General features: G+C 39.0%; 1 protein-coding gene across 2 annotated transcripts in view; it reads right to left on the bottom strand.

The window, feature by feature from the left end:
* Nucleotides 1–2,344: 2,344 nt before the first annotated feature.
* PDGFD (platelet derived growth factor D) overlaps nucleotides 2,345–16,761 on the bottom strand; it is a 217,046-nt gene continuing 202,629 nt past the window's right edge. For both annotated transcript variants that reach the window (XM_040977235.1, XM_040977234.1), the window contains exons 6-7: nucleotides 10,910–11,124; nucleotides 2,345–3,382 (exon numbers count right to left, since the gene is read on the bottom strand). In XM_040977235.1, coding sequence (XP_040833169.1) covers nucleotides 3,257–3,382; nucleotides 10,910–11,124 — 341 coding nt within the window. In that variant the 3' untranslated portion in view covers nucleotides 2,345–3,256. The remainder of the gene's footprint in view (nucleotides 3,383–10,909; nucleotides 11,125–16,761) is intronic.

The raw sequence follows: 16,761 nt of genomic DNA on the forward strand, positions 1-16,761 counted from the left end.
TCAATGTCAATTAAAATGGTGAATTCTATTCTATCTTCCAGAATATTTGATTATGACTGCCAATAGACACATTGTTATTTTCTAGTATTTCAGGCATGAATAATATGTATGAATTTTAATTTAGCATTCACCCAGAGAACCCCAGGAGAATATGAGCAATAAGAATATTTACTGAGTTATTTTTAAAGTTAAAACTGGAAAATTACACGTTGAGGAAATGAAATAAAAGGTTTAGGACATTTGCCTTAAAATGTAATTTATATTTGGCTACTATGATTTTTACATAAAAGCTCAAGTTATGTCCATTCACCATTATTCACAGATTACTTCATTATTTTGTTCACACACACACACACACACACAAACAGGCAATTGATTTTTCTGATGGTAAAATAGATTTCTGCCATAGAATTCTTGTTGTTATTTGTATTGCCCAAACTACATAAAACTAAGAAAAATAACTACTTTGGAAAAGTTTCACTCAAAACTGTATAGTTGTTATCCTGTTTCTGGTGGAATAATAATAAAGAAATGTCAGAGAGGATATTTTATTAAAAGTTCATATAAAAGTGAAATAAGGAGCAACAGCAGGAGCAAAAAACCAAACCTTAGTCCCCAGTTACTGTGTAGCTGCAGGACAGGTGCAGAATAGAATTTTGTAGGCTGAGAGTAGATGTTCTCTCTTTTAGCCATTATAAATCACACTACTCAGAAACTGCCCTATCATTCCTGACATTTGCACACACTGGTGAAAAGTAAGTTTTCAACCTAGGATAGCTTTAAATTTGCAATTGAGTACTAAATAATGGAATAGTATTATTCAAAATCAATATTTATTTTTTTCATGAAGAGGCACGTTACAGTTACAGATAAAGCTATGAGACCTAGAAAGCTGCATGTTACCAATATACAAACACTTTCAAAGCTCCACACTGCAGAACATACTGAATGAAACACATTATTCCAGGTGAGCGAACCATGCAGACGTGTGGATTTATTGGGGTTTGCTTTGAAATGCAATTTGTACAGTGAGCTTTTTATTCCCTTGATGGCAATGAAACAGATTTACTGGCTACACGTTGGAAGTGCAATAGATAACAGATAACCAAGGGAGAAGTTTTAATAAAACAGTCAGGAAAGCAAAAGTGATTGAATATGCCTGTTTACATTTAAGCTAATAAATAAAAGTACAGATAGGGCCTTAACTACAAACTATTGTGGTTATTGCAGCCTGAAATGTTTATTGGAAACTGGGTGGAATACTCTGGTTTTTCATATTTACACTTGTGATGTGAGCCATACCAGTTGGAATGATGTAATACACTTTTCGATGTTGGTACAGGAAGACAATGTTTTCTCAGGAAATTCACAGTGGCCATGAAGGGGAAGGGTGGTTGCTGACTGTTATTGTCTCCAAGCTACTTCTGATTGTGCTATTGGGTTCTGGAGACTGAACTATAAAATATTTAATTTCCCCAGTCAGTCCCTGAATAAAGACCCGGAACACTTTTAAAGGAGCAGAAGTTATATTTTTTGATAAGCGCAAGTCTTTCATTGCAAAATGATGAGAAGAACTGAGTTCCTTAAGGGTACTTGAGAATTTGGTTTTGTAGCATTCCAGTTAGCTATTCAATTACATTTAACAGGCCAGTCCTATGACACTGGATGTTAAGAAGCCCAGTCACAGATTCCTCACCCTGTCTGCTTGCAGGCAAGTAGATCCACAGACTCACAGAAGAAATTAACTCCCCATTTTACCTTCAAGATAGGAAGAAAAATAGAGTTTTCATGCCCATTCTTTACCTATTTAGAATTCAGTGTTCTCTCTTAAGTGTCTTTCTTTGGAGAACAATGAATCACCACCTACTCTTGTGGCCAATATCCTTTAAAATAGAAACTAAGTAGTCAGGTAAGAAAATCTACATGAAATACCAATAACCAATGTAAAAACAATTTTCTAGTAAAACAGAGCCAAACTTGTTCTCCTATACATTTGAACAACTGACTCCTTGAATCAACTGCAGATTTGGAAAGCACCAAGACCCCAGATCTGATTTCAGTGGGTTCAGACACAATTCAGAATGGTGACCGAGTAACTTAGTAATCAGGAATTTACATCAACAAAATTGGTTATTAATATGCAAAAGCTTTGTAGACTATGAATAATCCATGTCGGCTTGCCAAGTCTAAAACAGTGCTGTAAATTCATGTAATTAAGCAAAATACGTAAGTGCATTGGCCCAGCTCCAACACTTTCAATCCATTACTGAATAAGGATTTCATGAAACATTCCATCTAATTTTCAGTTATGTGAACACTTGAAGGATCCTTTTTTTTTTTTTTACTTTGAACTGTCTAACTCTGCTAATGAATATCTTTTTGAATGGTTCATATACAAGTCTCAGGTCATTCTTGGGAGGATTTGCTTTTGTTGAGGACTTATGGGAAGAAAACAATTTGAAATTTGGCTACAAGCTATATATTGTCTCTTGCTGGCATATTACAATAAGCTTCTGAGTAATTTTTCCAAGACAGGTGTGAAATGAGTTGGTGTACCTTAGAAAATGTATCAAAACACTTCATGTCTTACTTTCTAAAGCACCTGTATTTTTTTGGCACAGTTTTGGACACAGATAATTATCATCTACATAGGTAAGTATATCACCTGGGGAAAATGATTAAGTATTTGCTCTTTTCCCAAAACTCATATTTTTCTTTTGTATTATAATCAACTAAGACACAATGTACATAAGAAATTTTGCTGTTTGTTTTTAACACACAAGATACTTTCATAAACAAAGATGGAAAGTTATTTTGTGATTGAAGCTATAACAAAAATGATTCATCTTTTGAAATATAAAAGAAACACATATTTGATATTCCTCTTATTTTGTCATAAGAGTAAGATTGGAAATGTCCATTTATATGCCCCGGTGTTTCTGATTATATATATTGAAGTCATTTGACTTATTTACATCTAGATATGGAGATATATATCATAAATATATATGATGTATATATCTCCTCTTGTACTATCGTTAAATGCAGTCCTATATTCTTGGATATAAAGATTGATGACATACCCTTTCTATGTGCTATGATGCTAATTAAGCTAGGTTGAAACTCAGCAACCACTTGTATTTATTGCAATGTAGGCTAGTATTATGTTCAGTTGCTGGTGGGAAAAGGGTCTCTTGCTGCCTCCTGCTTAACCTAAATGCTCTCGCATGCTTAATGTAAGTGTGTGCACAATCGTTTATCGAGGTGGTCTTGAGCTGCAGATACAGTCACACCGTTCATGATGATCCAACTGGATGTCAACAAGAGCCATATTCTTTGCTCTGTTCCTCCTCTTGAAATGGCCAGGCTCAAACTTTAATACCTACAACAAGAAGTATATTACCTGTTAGAATTTACTTCAGCCAGGTGTTACTTTATCCTATTTAACAACAACTACTTAACCTTTTGAGAATCCATGTGTAGCTATGGACTTACTTTAAAATGCACACAAATGAATAATTTCACAAACTCCTTGGATTGAAGGAGTCTACAGATCCCAGAGGTATGCACCTGCCATACAGGGATGATGCTCATGCATACTTCAGTATTTTATTTTTTAAAATATTTATTTATTTTTATTGAAAGGTAGATTTACACAGAGAAGGAGATACAGAGAAAAAGATCTTCCATCCACTGGTTCACTACCCAAGTGGCTGCAGTGGCCAAAGCTGAGCTGATCCAAAGCCAGGAGCCAGGAATTTCTTCCAGGTTTCCCATGTGGGTGCAAGGTCCCAAGGCTTTGGGCCATCCTCTACTGCTTTCCCAGGAAACAGGCAGGGAGCTATATGGGAAGTGGAGCATCCGGGGCATGAATTGGCTCCCATATGGGATTTCAGCATTTGTAAGTGGAAGATTTAGCCACCAGGCCATTGCACTGGGCCCACCTCAATATTTTTTAATAGTTTTTACAGACTTGCTTTGTTATAGATGCCATCCCAAATACTATATTTTTCTGGCCAAAGTGTAAACTCTAGATAAACAGAATATTGAGCTTATTTTTTTCTGCAGACAGGATAATACATAAACTTATGGAAGTGAAATACCAGAAATGAGTGCTTTGTTGAAGTAAGATATTTTGCCTTAAGAAGATGATTTGTGATTTCAACAGAAGAAAGGATGTTTCCATTCTTCCATATTTGTTAAGATACAAGACCATTTATATTCAAAACAGATCAAGCACTAGACATATTTTATTGTGTAGGGCCAGGCATCGATACAGCACTTATTAAATAAGTGTATCCTTCATTTTTGAAGCATTGTAAAATTTTCTTTAAACAAGGTTTTGCTGTATCTATCTGAAAGCCAGAGACATGCAGAACTCTCCCACCTGCAGGCTTGGTTCCCAAATACCCACAACTGCTCAACTGTGGCCAAACTGAAACCAGAAACTGGGAATTCAGTTAAGACCAATGTGGTGGCAGGGATCCAAGTCTCTAAGCCATCAAGGTTTCCTTGAAGATGTGCAATAGCAGGAAGTGGAGCTGCCACTGGATCCCATGCAGTCCAATATAGACCCAGATACCCCAAGCAGTGTGTTCATCCCTGGACCTTTACTATGACTACTACTAGTAACAATAATAAAGGTATAATTTTCTTTTTTAAATTTAATGTATAAACTATGTGAAATGCTTTCGTTAAGGATGTGTCTATTTTTATTGGAAAGGCAGATTTACAGATAGAAGGATAGATCAAAAGATCTTTCATTCACTGGTCACATCCCAAATGGTCACAACAGCCAGATCTGAGCCAAGATGAAGCCAGGAGTCAAGAGCTTCTTCTTGGTTTCCTACATGGGTACAGGGACCCACGGCTTTGGGCCATTCTTTGTTGCTGTCCCAGGCCACAAAAGGGAAGCTGGATGGAAAGTTCAGCATCTGGGACACAAATGCTGGTGTTTGCATTATGGGATGCTGGTGTTTGCATGCAAAGGATTAACCAGTTGAGTCATCACACCAGCTCCTAAGTATAATTTCTTAATTCAGTAATTTAAGTAGAGTGAACTTCTTTTTTATCCTTCTATAAACAGTAAGTAACCAAAACAATGGTTAATATTTTTTTTGACTATCAAATAGCCTCACTCATGAGGGAAATGAAAATCCAGCTTTGTGCCATATTTGGTAACTATGTCCTGGAAGAGATTGGGGATTGGGCACCTACAGCTTTGCCAAGAATTTCTTGAGTGTGGTTTAGCTGTGAGCTCTCCAAGACTGTCTGAATACCACATTAGAGGAGTGGGGGGATGTATGTGAAGAAAGTGATTTCTAGCAAGGTGAGCATAATATTATTTAATCAGGGCCTAATATTGTGCAATGACCAGCACCTGTAAAGTCAGCTCTCTGCTGACTCGCTTTCTCATCTGATACCAAACAAAAGTGAGTACTTTGGGATGAGAGCACACGACTGGGCAGCTTTTCTAACTGGTCTTCTGATTGTCCGGGGATTTTTCTTGTGTTTTATATTAAGCAACACAAGTGCAGTATATATGTGTTCTGCTGATAAGAAGAGAAAAATGAATTGGCAGACACTTTTTCCAGACAAGACAGGAAAGCACTGTTTGAACAAAGTGGAAATTGGACTGCTTTACTGGCTGATCACAGCACTGATGTTCAAAGCCTTCAGACCATGTAATAGTCTTAGGTTTAGGTACACAGCATTGAGAGGAGGAAGAAAGCAAGGATGATTTGAAGGAGTGGGCAAAGCTAAAAGAAAAATGAAAAGCCCTTATCAGAAATGCAACCTGGCCAGTTCTGGGTTATCCACCTTTAAAAGCGAGGAACTATTAAATTAATTGTAGCAGTGGAAAGAGATTGCTAATAGGCACTGCCACAAAACACTTCCCTATTTTCCAAGCTATGATTCACAGCTGCAAGCACATGCACAAAAATAAAATCTACTGAGGGGCAGCCAGCTATTTCTTAGAACCTTTGGGATAAAATTGAACTCTTGACTCTGCTCTAGCCCCTGGAAAATCCCATGAAGCCAGGAAAGTTTGACAGCTACTAACTGGAGAGTGACTGAGCCAGTTGGTGGCTTTTACCCCGCAACACAAAATCAAGGATGCTCTGTTTCATAAATTTCCACATTACAGAAGATATTTAACTATAGTTACTTGCTTTGTTGCCAATAAACTACTGAATGAATCATCACTATAAAACCATTACATTAATAAAGCAATACCTAGCAGAAAAGATGTATCTGCTGAATCGGGTTCTTTGTTGGAAAAAACAAAAACAAAAACTCGTTAAGTCCTTGTAATGATTCTGAAATTAATGGCTGATGCAGGAACACAGGTACATATTTCAAGAAAAAAGATGTATAAACTTAAAACATTGAGAATTTGTTTTAAGATCTCTATAACTTGTACGGAAAATTGTAATCAACACAGTTTCTTGGAAAACAAACAAAAATAAAAACAATTTTTGCCCCTTTTAACATCTCTCATGCATACAGTCTATGAAAAAGAAATATAAACTTAAGGAATCATGATGAACTATTCTGAAACCTAAGTGATGATAAGTAAAACTATTTTTGAGAAGGCATAATATTTTCTTCCTATAAAATTAATCAACCTGCAGGCAATAATTGCAATAGAGGTCAAGAGTTATAACAGGAATGCTTTATCCAAATCACAAGACTCAGTACTAAATTTAAGAAAAAATAGTTTTGTTTTACAGACAGAAAGGAAGGGATAGAGAGAGGGAAATCTTCCATCTGCTGGTTTACTCCCATGATGACTTGATGGCCAAAGCTGGGCCAGTCGAAGCCAGCGGTTTCATCTGGGTTTTTCACATGGTTGGCAGAGGCACAAAAATGTGGTCTATCTTCTGCTGCTTTCCAAAGCCATTAGCAGAGAGCAGGATAAGAATTAGAGTGAGGGTCTGGCATGGTAGCTTGTGGATAAAAGTCTTTGTCTTGCATGAACCTGATCCCATATGGGTGCTGCTTCTAATCCTGACAGCCCTGCTTCTCATCCAGCTCCCTGCTTTTAGCCTGGGAAAGCAGCTGAGAAGTGCCCAAAGCCTTGGGACCCTGCGCCTGCGTGGGAGACCTGAAAGAGGCTTCTGGCTCCTGGCTTCAGACTGGCTGATATCCAGCTGTTGTGGCCACTTAGGGAGTGAATCAATGGATGGAAGATCTTCCTCTCTCTGTCTCTTGTTCTCTGTATATCTGATTTTCCAACAAAAATAAAGTAAATCTTTTTTTTTAAAGAATTAGAGCAAGTAGGATCAGAAGTAGAGCAAGCAGGACTTGAAGCCAAGCCCATATGGGATGCCAGTATCAGCATCTGAACCTGCTATGCTACAATTCCAACTCCAGATACCAACTTGCAGTAGGAGTTGTCCATGAGGCCTCTAGAGTTATGATTAGATGTATTTAGCTGCAGTTCTGCTTTACGCATCTAAATAGTTAAGTGGGTTTGACAGTTAGAGGATTAGTAACTTCTTGTTCAGACCATCATCGCAGGAAACATAATGGAAACCTTGTGTGTTCTAAACTTCAGAGCACAACATTGGCATTGGACGTTACTCACAACACCAGGGGGTTGTCTGCTTGGCGGTATCTTACTGTATGGTAAGTTTGTCAAGCTTTGGCAAGAAGGTTTGACATGAATTTAGACTGAGAAAGGAAAGAAAGTGCACATTTTTAAAAATGAAACTGCAGTCATGTAAACATAAGTCCTCATTGTTGAAAGGCTGGCAGAATTGAGAGGGGCTAGACAATGATCTCAAATAACCCTGCACCTACCTCTCTTGTGCTTTATCGCCTTCAGATGCAATCAGACACACAGGCCCATGTAAGTAGCACTGGTGTTACCACTAGCATTGTCCAGTGAATTAGCTCCTTATAAAATAGGCTATAAATGCTAACTGTTCTAGTTCATATCTTTCTTTCATTTATGTCCATTTTTTCGCTTTTATCCAGTATCTCAAGAAACTTTTTCATAATTGTTACATATTGTCTGTAGGATCAGATTTGTAAATTTTGTAGACTTTGTGTTTTCTGGAACTATATCTTAAAATGTCACACAAAATACCCTTCTATATCCAATGAGGAGGGCCAAGACACTATTCCAAAATATTCCAATGTGAAGGAATTTGGAAAAGTGGTAGTAGCAGGAATCCACTCTCATCTTCCCTTCCTGCCTCTCTCATTGTTAAGTCATACAGCTCAGCACGGATGTTCTGACTTCCCATGGTTCAACTCAGAGGCCTGCACGTAAGGGATGATGTGTCTACATCCAGACAAGAGGAGCACTTTGACTGACAGGGGGCAGAGAAGAAATTGACAAATAGGCTCTGCTGAGATTTTCCCAATTTATTACCATTAGGTTGATACCTATGGCCCCAAGACTATTAACCCCTCATCAAATCTATTATTTAAATATTCCAGTTAAAAAGGTTCCTCTGCCATGTTAAAATCAAATAAACTTGCATACTTCTCTCCTGCAATTTATCTTTTTGCTATGGAGGCCTCAGCTACGAACCTCAGATAGATACAGCAGTTACGTTTCCTCTTTTATAATCACATATTCCAAGATGTACAGAATGGCTACTAGAAGTGAGGTAGAATACAGTAACAGGTAGCGACAGATCTTCTACAGAAGAGGGATGGTCGTATCTTAGTGTACTGTGAGGACCACTCAAACCCCTGCACGAGTGGTAACATGGACTGTGAAAGAATAATGACAGTAGCTTCATTAGGGGTTTTCTAATTTCACAGACTTTAATTCCTAGATAATGAGCATTGAAATATTCATGGAGAATCACATAGACCTATTAGGTGATGAGTTCCTCTTTCCCCTTCCCCTCCCCCACCCCGTTAAATGGTGTTCATTTCTCAGAAAAATACATTTCATATCAGTAGCAATCAGGAACTGGGAAAATTGCTTTCTTCATTTCTCCAAGCTAAGAATGCAGTCACACAATTAACATGTGGATGCTTCGAAAAGTTCAGAGAAATGGAATTTTATGGTGCAAGAAATATTTTTTTCAAGGCTATGCATATGATGGGTCCTCCAAGGCTCAAGGAAAATGTGCATTATGAAAACACTGTGCGGAGGAAGTAGCCTTAGCAAGCAAAGAGCTCAAGCTTTTTCCCTAATGAGACAAGCCTTGCTTCAAGAAGTGGGACAAGCCTTCTGCTGTTTTCCACTGGGCACTTGACAGTGATATTTGTGACACTTTTCAAGGGCGTGTTAGAAAGCTGGGAGAATCTGACAGTAGTATTTCCTCCAGGTATGCAGTTACTGGGTGATTGACACGGTTTTGTCTATTTGGCATTTCACAGTGAACTCCACAGAAATAAAAATATTATGACACATGTCTTAAAGAGATGCTTTAGAGTGCATTTTCAAAAGGACACTAACATTTTATACCTACTCATTACTGAATGGGGAGGTTCAGGGTTTTCCTCTCTGGGTATTGTGAACAGAAACATACAGGTAACCGTTATTACGTACAGAGAAAGAGACCGAGGGAAGAGTTCTCGCAAGTTCTTAAGTGTTAACAATCCTTCTGAGAGCATGATTAATTCTGCTGTCTCCACAATAAGCAATTTTCAAAAAAAAAAAAAGTGAAATTTCTATCTGAACAGAGTCAAGATGAAAATAAAGCACTCCACAAAGATATCAAAGGCTTGGACTTGATTGTTCTTTCTTACAGTTATTCCTAAGTAGAGATCTTGTCACAGCCTAGAGTATTTCATTTCTCACCCAATTATTGTAGTCTGCATTTATGAGTAGAGTATGACTAAATGTTACAAAATTCACATTCTTAGAAGTGAAGGGCCACATCCAATCTAGAGGTCATCAGTTCAGACGAAAATAAAACACAATGACCCCAGAGGACCGCATTCTCTTCAGATGAGAGCACTTGTTTTCCCTTTAAAAACAGTAGGTGGGGTAAACAGCTCTTACAACTAAGATGCTCGGTGTAGGCTAAAATAATGTGTTTACCTCGTCAAAGGCAAGCTTGGTAATTGTGGCAAAACTTCCTATATTCCCAAGTTGAAAATATCAGTTATGATTGTGAGGGAGATATAGGGGAAATCAGAATGGAGATGGGGATTTGGGGATGGAGGAAGGGAAATCCCAGAGCCTATGGAACTGTATTGTAAAACAGTAAAATGAACAAAATTTTTAAAAAAGAAAATATCAGTTATGACATATTCCTTTTCAGTTAGCTCAGAATGCAACTATTATGGTTGCATATCTTTCATTATAAAAAGCAGAACAAATAACAAAAACAGCATGCAAAACCAAGTTTTATAGAGGTGGATATTTCATTTAGAGAGAAATAACTATTCTCAGAGAGGGCATCGATGGAAAGAAACTCAAACAACCATTCTAACAATAACATCTCATTCACACATTAGCTTGTGTTTTAAGACATATTTCAGTATGATATTCATACTTTACAAAATGAATATCACCTGCATTATATTGATTACCCTCAGAAAAATTCAAGGAAGAGCTTCTCTCATACAATATGTTGCCTCCATTTTACATACAAGACAACTGAGTCTGCAAACTTTAGTGATTGGCATAAATCCCCCAAAGTTGGGACATAAGTACAACTGCTGCCAATGTCAAGAGCAGTTGTAACTGCTGTGAAGACTAGTCTGTCCTTTATTTCAAGTAAGTGTCATATTTAAGTGGAGAGTGCACAGTACTGCTCATGATAAGAACATTGACTCTGGACACAGCTGATGAGATTTCAGTGTCAGGCTCTGTAACTTAGAGACAGTGCCACATTCGTCAACTTGGCTATCTTCGGGACTTTGCAATCACATGACTGATCTAGGTAAAAAAGAGTACAATGCAATATTGAGAAGGTTAAGAAAGGCGTACCTCATGATACTTTTTCACAGTTTTCCCTGAACTGCATCTGCAGGACTTCCAGTTGACAGTTCCACAGCCACAGTTTCCTCCACAGCGCTGCACAAGGAGGCATCGTGGGAAGAAGACCACATTGGTCAGCTTTAGCTCCTCTCTTAAATTGACAGAATAATTCCTGGGTGTGCAGCTGTATCGTTTGACGTCATCATTGAGCCTATCCAGGTCAACTGTAAGCAAAAGCACACACAGACATACTGTGTAAGCAAACACAATTCTGTAAACACAATTGCTCAGCACAAATTTCTGAGACAGGACTGGGAAAAGTCTCTGAGGACAACCTTAATGCAAATATTTTATCTGTCTTTAAGATATTAATTACTGGCTACCTAAGGTGGAAAATCTGATTTCTCTTTTGATCCTATCTGCCCGTAAGTCCACAGCATGTGAATGTGTGTGTGGGACCCACACCACAGAGGTTTGGAGGGGAGGACAAGAGTAGACAAGTTGGTCTGTTAGAATCTGTGGGGGCAATGTGACCTTACACCTGTGGAACTGCAATCTCTGCTGGCTCCTCCAAGAACTGAGGATGAGGTCAGACCTTGCTGGGGAGCTAAGCGGCCATTCCAGATAGGTTGGGGTTCCCACTGGTGAGACCAAGATTAGGATTGAGTGCAACAGGCATGGCTATACATAGCTACAGACTGCACTGGTATGGGTGTGCTTTGGGATGGTGCAGCAACAGATTGGGCTTAACTCTAGCCCCACTGGTACTTATGAGAGCCAGTTTGGGTACACAGCAGGTCAGACTAGGTCTTGAATCCTGCAGTACTATGTGAAAGCTGTGTCTGGGTACATACCAAGTAGTGCTAGGCTACACAAACAACAAGAACCAGAATGGTTGTGGCTGGCTGAGCAAGGCCTCTGTTCTCGCCAGGACTGGATGTGGACAAAGTCACCCTGGGCCAACGACCTACTGATGTGTGTGAGAACTGCCACTGGGAGGAGATTTGATGGAGGAGCTTGGGAAACTCCTTCATTGGGATGCAGTCCCTGAAGGTGTGTACAAGAAGCAAGGCAAGGATCATCCTAGACCATGTCAGGCTGCAGTACCCACCGACATACGAGTAGGTCAGGTGTGGGGACAGACTAATCCTGGCTAGCATGTAACACCCACTGGCAGATCTGAGAACCAGGGCAGGGGGCAGGAGGAGCCAGATCGGGCCACAACACCAGCCAATTCACATTAGGACCAGGACAGCAATTAGGCTGGGCTGGGATGGATTGCAATACCCAACAGCAGGAGCTGGATTAGGGGGCAGACTGGACTAGGTCCAGATGCTCAGTAAGACTGCAGAAGCTCAGGTGAGGCGAGTTATGCCAGCCTGAGCCAAGTGGGGGTCAGGTACGTAAATCCCAGGGACAGGGGATCTGACAGGGCTTGTGTAGATTGGCTCAGGTCATGGCGCCCATTTATGTGGTGGGGGGTGGGTTCCTGAGCCTTGGGAATAAGGGAACTGTTGGGGTGTGAGTCACTTGACCCAGATCCCGGGGCCCACCTTCTAGGTGGGTGTTGGTTTCATGAACCCTGGGGTGGGGAATCTGCTGGGGCTTGGGTCTCCTGGTCCACATTCCAGGACCCTCCTACTAAGTGGGTATTGAGTTTGTGAGCCCCAGGGGTGGGGGATGTGGAGATGCTTGGGAGACCCGGCCTAGCTTCTTGGACTCGCCAGCAATAACATGCCCTATTTAATGAAAAAGGTGGAGCAATATACACAGGCTCTGTTGTAAAAGGAGAATAAGGCAGCACATTTGGTGCTGCAGCAGAACAGAACTAACTGGACCACAACCTCAAACAAACAATGACAACAAATAATTTCGGTGAATGGAGCCAATGGACATGGGGTGGGTGACATCATCCTTGAAATTGGCAGCATTTCAGAACTATCCAAACCACTTGGACAGAAGTCTCAGAACACGTACACATTGAGACTCTGGGTTGATATGAGGTGGCAGTTCCTCATCCTTGGGTACTGGGATGTGTGGAAAGTTATGAGTGGTTTTCCCCTTTGCTTATCCCTTTACCCAAAGAACAGCAAGAAATAGCAAATTTGGAAGCAATGAATTCACCCAATTTTCTCTAAACCTTAATCCTTCCCTCCCCGATCAACCATGTATTCATTATTTTAAAAACAATAATACATACATTTTAAAAATAACCACAAAATGAATTCAACACAAAGCAAAAACTGTGACTAAAATTTGTCTTGGCTGACATTTCTTTACCTTTTTTTAATGCAAAAAAATTTTTTAAAAATCCGAGAAAATAAAATGAAACATGAAGTAATTTAAAATAATTGACAATGATCTTTAAAAATTAAAATAAATTTTTCTTTGATTATAATCAAATTGTAACTTTAAGTCATAACATAAATATAATTGTATATTGAGGACATGTTACAGACAACCACTTCAATATGCATATTTGGCAATGCAATTTTTCCAAGTTAATATGATGAAGAAAAAAGTTTTTGCCTCATTTTCACTTCAAAGCCAACAAAAATGTTAATGGATATGCTATTTTTGTTGATGTGAGCATGTGCATATTTGTACACTGGGCTCTATACTCGCTTCTTCACTGAACGTGAAAATATTTAAAAGTTTAAGCATGATGAGTTGGGCACTCAATTGATGTTGACCATTCTTCTTCATCTTCATCCTCTCACTCCCTTATTTTTCAAATCTGAATGGTCAAAATAAAAAATGAAAAGGTCTTTTCTCCTTTGTTTCTTTCTCTTGGCCATTATATTAGATAAATGTTTGTCAAAGTGTATGGTCAGTGTGACTTCAATGAATTCTTTTGTAACAAAAGGGATGCAAATGGAAACCATTATGCTTAATGAAATAAAGCAATCCCGAAAAGATAAATCCTTATGTTTCCCCTGATCTGTGGTAATTAATACATACAGTACAAAAAATACAATCTGTGTGAACAAAACTGACATTTTGAGATTTGATTTGATTATTAATTTTAGCCTCTGCCTGTATTTTTGAGGAACAATGTTTTTTTTTTTGTCTATTTGTTATTTGTTCCATCTTAACACTCAATGTAGTGTTGAGTCTATGATCATAAATTGGAATATAATCTAAAAAATCTAAAAAAAAAAACAAGGAAGGGGGAGGTGAGGTGGGAATGTGAATAGATGTTAGGGTAGGTGGGAAATATCACCATCTTCCTAAATCTGTTGTGAGATAGATGAACTCAGTTCATCATATATAAATCAAATCATTGAAATAAAAGGGCACTATACTATTTTGAATTAAACTTACTGCTATATAAATTATGTTTTTTTAAAAGGCTTGTTTTACTTATTTGAAAGGCAGAGCTCAACGAGAGAGAGGAAAGAAAAACAGATCTATAATCTACTGGTTCATTCTGCAAATGGCTGCAACAAGTCAGGGCAGGGACAGGTTGAAGTCACAGCCAGAGCCTTCTTCTAGATCTCCCATTGGGTACAGGGTCCCATGGTTTGGGGCCATCCTCTGCTGTCTTTCCTAGGTTCTATAGCAGGGAGCTGGACTGGATATGGAGCAGCCAGACATAAATCAGCACCGGTACAGAGTGTTGGTGTGGTAGGTGGTGGCTTTACCTACTAAGCTATAAAAACATAACGTATGAAAAGAAAATTTAACACATTACATTTATTCAGTGTTCTCGACATCCATCCAATCACTTATTTCACATCTGAATTCTATGGTTGGTGTGCACATTCATGAATATCATCTCACATGAATGTGGTCAGAATAAAGCCCTTCTGTATGCATCACTTTTACTTTCCTCTGCACTGGGTACCCTTTAGGCCACCACAGGAGAAGTACCAAAGTTTAGACACGTACCACCTATTTACTCTAGACTACAGAACTAAAAAGTGCCTTACTTAAAAAAAAAAAAAAAAAAAAGGAGTGTTGAGGAACGGTCTTTGGGAGTAGAGGTCGAAGGTCAAACATAGTGTGTCTTGCCCTGTGAGCCTTTTGTGAGGTGCAGCTGCACTTTAATTCTCAAGGGCAGTGATTTATTATCAACAGTTGCATGCTGAGCCCAGGATGTGTCGGAGACTGCATGAATGCTAAATAATCACTGTGCATAACTTATTGCTGTTTTTTTCTTCCTCTGTAAAGTCATGTCATAAGTTGAGCTATAATCAATCCAGATTTAAATTGAATAAACTCTGTCTTGGGAAAGGAACCATTTTATTGCTGCTAAAGCCAGAAAATAACTGCAAGCAAAGCAGGAAGGATTACATAAATGGATTAAGAAGCACAGCAATCATCCATTACAAGTGTCACCTTGAGATAAATACTGATGCTGGTCGATGCATTACTGGGCTTGTGGGCAGTGCTGATGCAGAGCGCCAAGTCTGCTCCCTGTGATAATGGGACTGCATTTGTCTAACATGGAGGAGTAGAGATGCAATTAGCAGGAAGAGACCATGAAAGAGGCAATGGTGGAAAGACAAAGCAAGGAAGTAACCATACTTAGTCACTATTTTGCTTCAGCCCTCTGCTAGGCATCTTGCACACATGACTGCCTTGGGCTGTTCCCTATCATTTTGAGCTGAATATTAACAATCCAAGCTGAATAGTAAAATGGTAAAACTACAGCTGAGAGTACAACATTCTATTGTCAAGATATAGTTAACAGTTTCATTGGGAGTCCATCTTTGATCTGGATGTAGAGATGCATACTGCATTTTATCCTCACATCTGGCTATGACAGTCTCCATTATGCAGTTACTATACAACCCCTTGAATGAAAAGCCACAAAATAAAATTGACAACAGGAAGAATAAAAATGAACAACACCATGAAATTAAATAACATGCTACTGAATGGACTAATTGTCCATGCCAGCAATAATGGACATATGACTGTGCATGAAGAACTATACTATAGTAATGATATAGGGGAACTCAGTGAGGGGGAAGGAATTGGGGAGGAGATAAGGGAAATCCCAGGGCCTATGGAACTGTATCATAAAATGATAATAATAATAATAAGTAAAAGTAAAACAAAACAAAACAGAATTGCAGGTGAAGGTTTGTTTTTTTTTCATTTGTGTGCACAGGCTCTACACTTCAGGCAGAGGGAAGACAGGTGACCCTAATTGCATGGAGAAGACCAATGCTTCCAGGGCTGTATCTGGCTTTACTGTAGAATGCTGAACTGGAGTAGAGTGGTAAATGATGATGCCCTTATCTCCAGGAACTACACAAGCCAAGTTAGGGTATGCCCTCCCTGTGGGAGTTTAGCTAACATTTAAAGTACTTTAAACAAACAGAGATTAGACACATGTGCCTTTTTCTCCTGAAAATTAAACTCTTCACATTGTATACCTGTTTTTCTTGATAAGTGCTAGGTATTTCCACTTCGTATTTGCCATGAAAAGATTTATAATACTGTCAATTTTATGCATGAATTCACTGATGCGACTAAGAACCATGGTCTAGTGTGACTGTCATGGATTTCAGTGTTCGTATTCATCAAGGGAATGAAACCATCAAGGCATGCATAATAGAACTAGAACTAAAAGGTTCTTCAGACTGGGTGTGAATAACTTCAAAACTTAATTGCAGACTTTTAATGGGACTATTGAGTTTCCAAAGACAACTGACTAGGAAGCGCAGCACAGCAGGGCTCCAGACCAAGTCTACACAGCACGGAATGCAGCCAATGCTCCCACCAGAAGGGGAACACCAGTGTGAAGCTCCTGGGAGGGAGACAAGTTGAGTGGTCCAAACCCAGAGAAGGTGCTGCCCTTTCCATTCCTATTTTAGGTTCCAAAGCCGAACATGACAGGGCAGCAAGAA

The sequence above is a fragment of the Ochotona curzoniae genome, unplaced genomic scaffold (genome assembly GCF_017591425.1).
Source record: "Ochotona curzoniae isolate NIBS_2020 unplaced genomic scaffold, NIBS_Ocur_1.0 contig_2723, whole genome shotgun sequence".
Lineage (NCBI taxonomy): Eukaryota > Metazoa > Chordata > Mammalia > Lagomorpha > Ochotonidae > Ochotona > Ochotona curzoniae.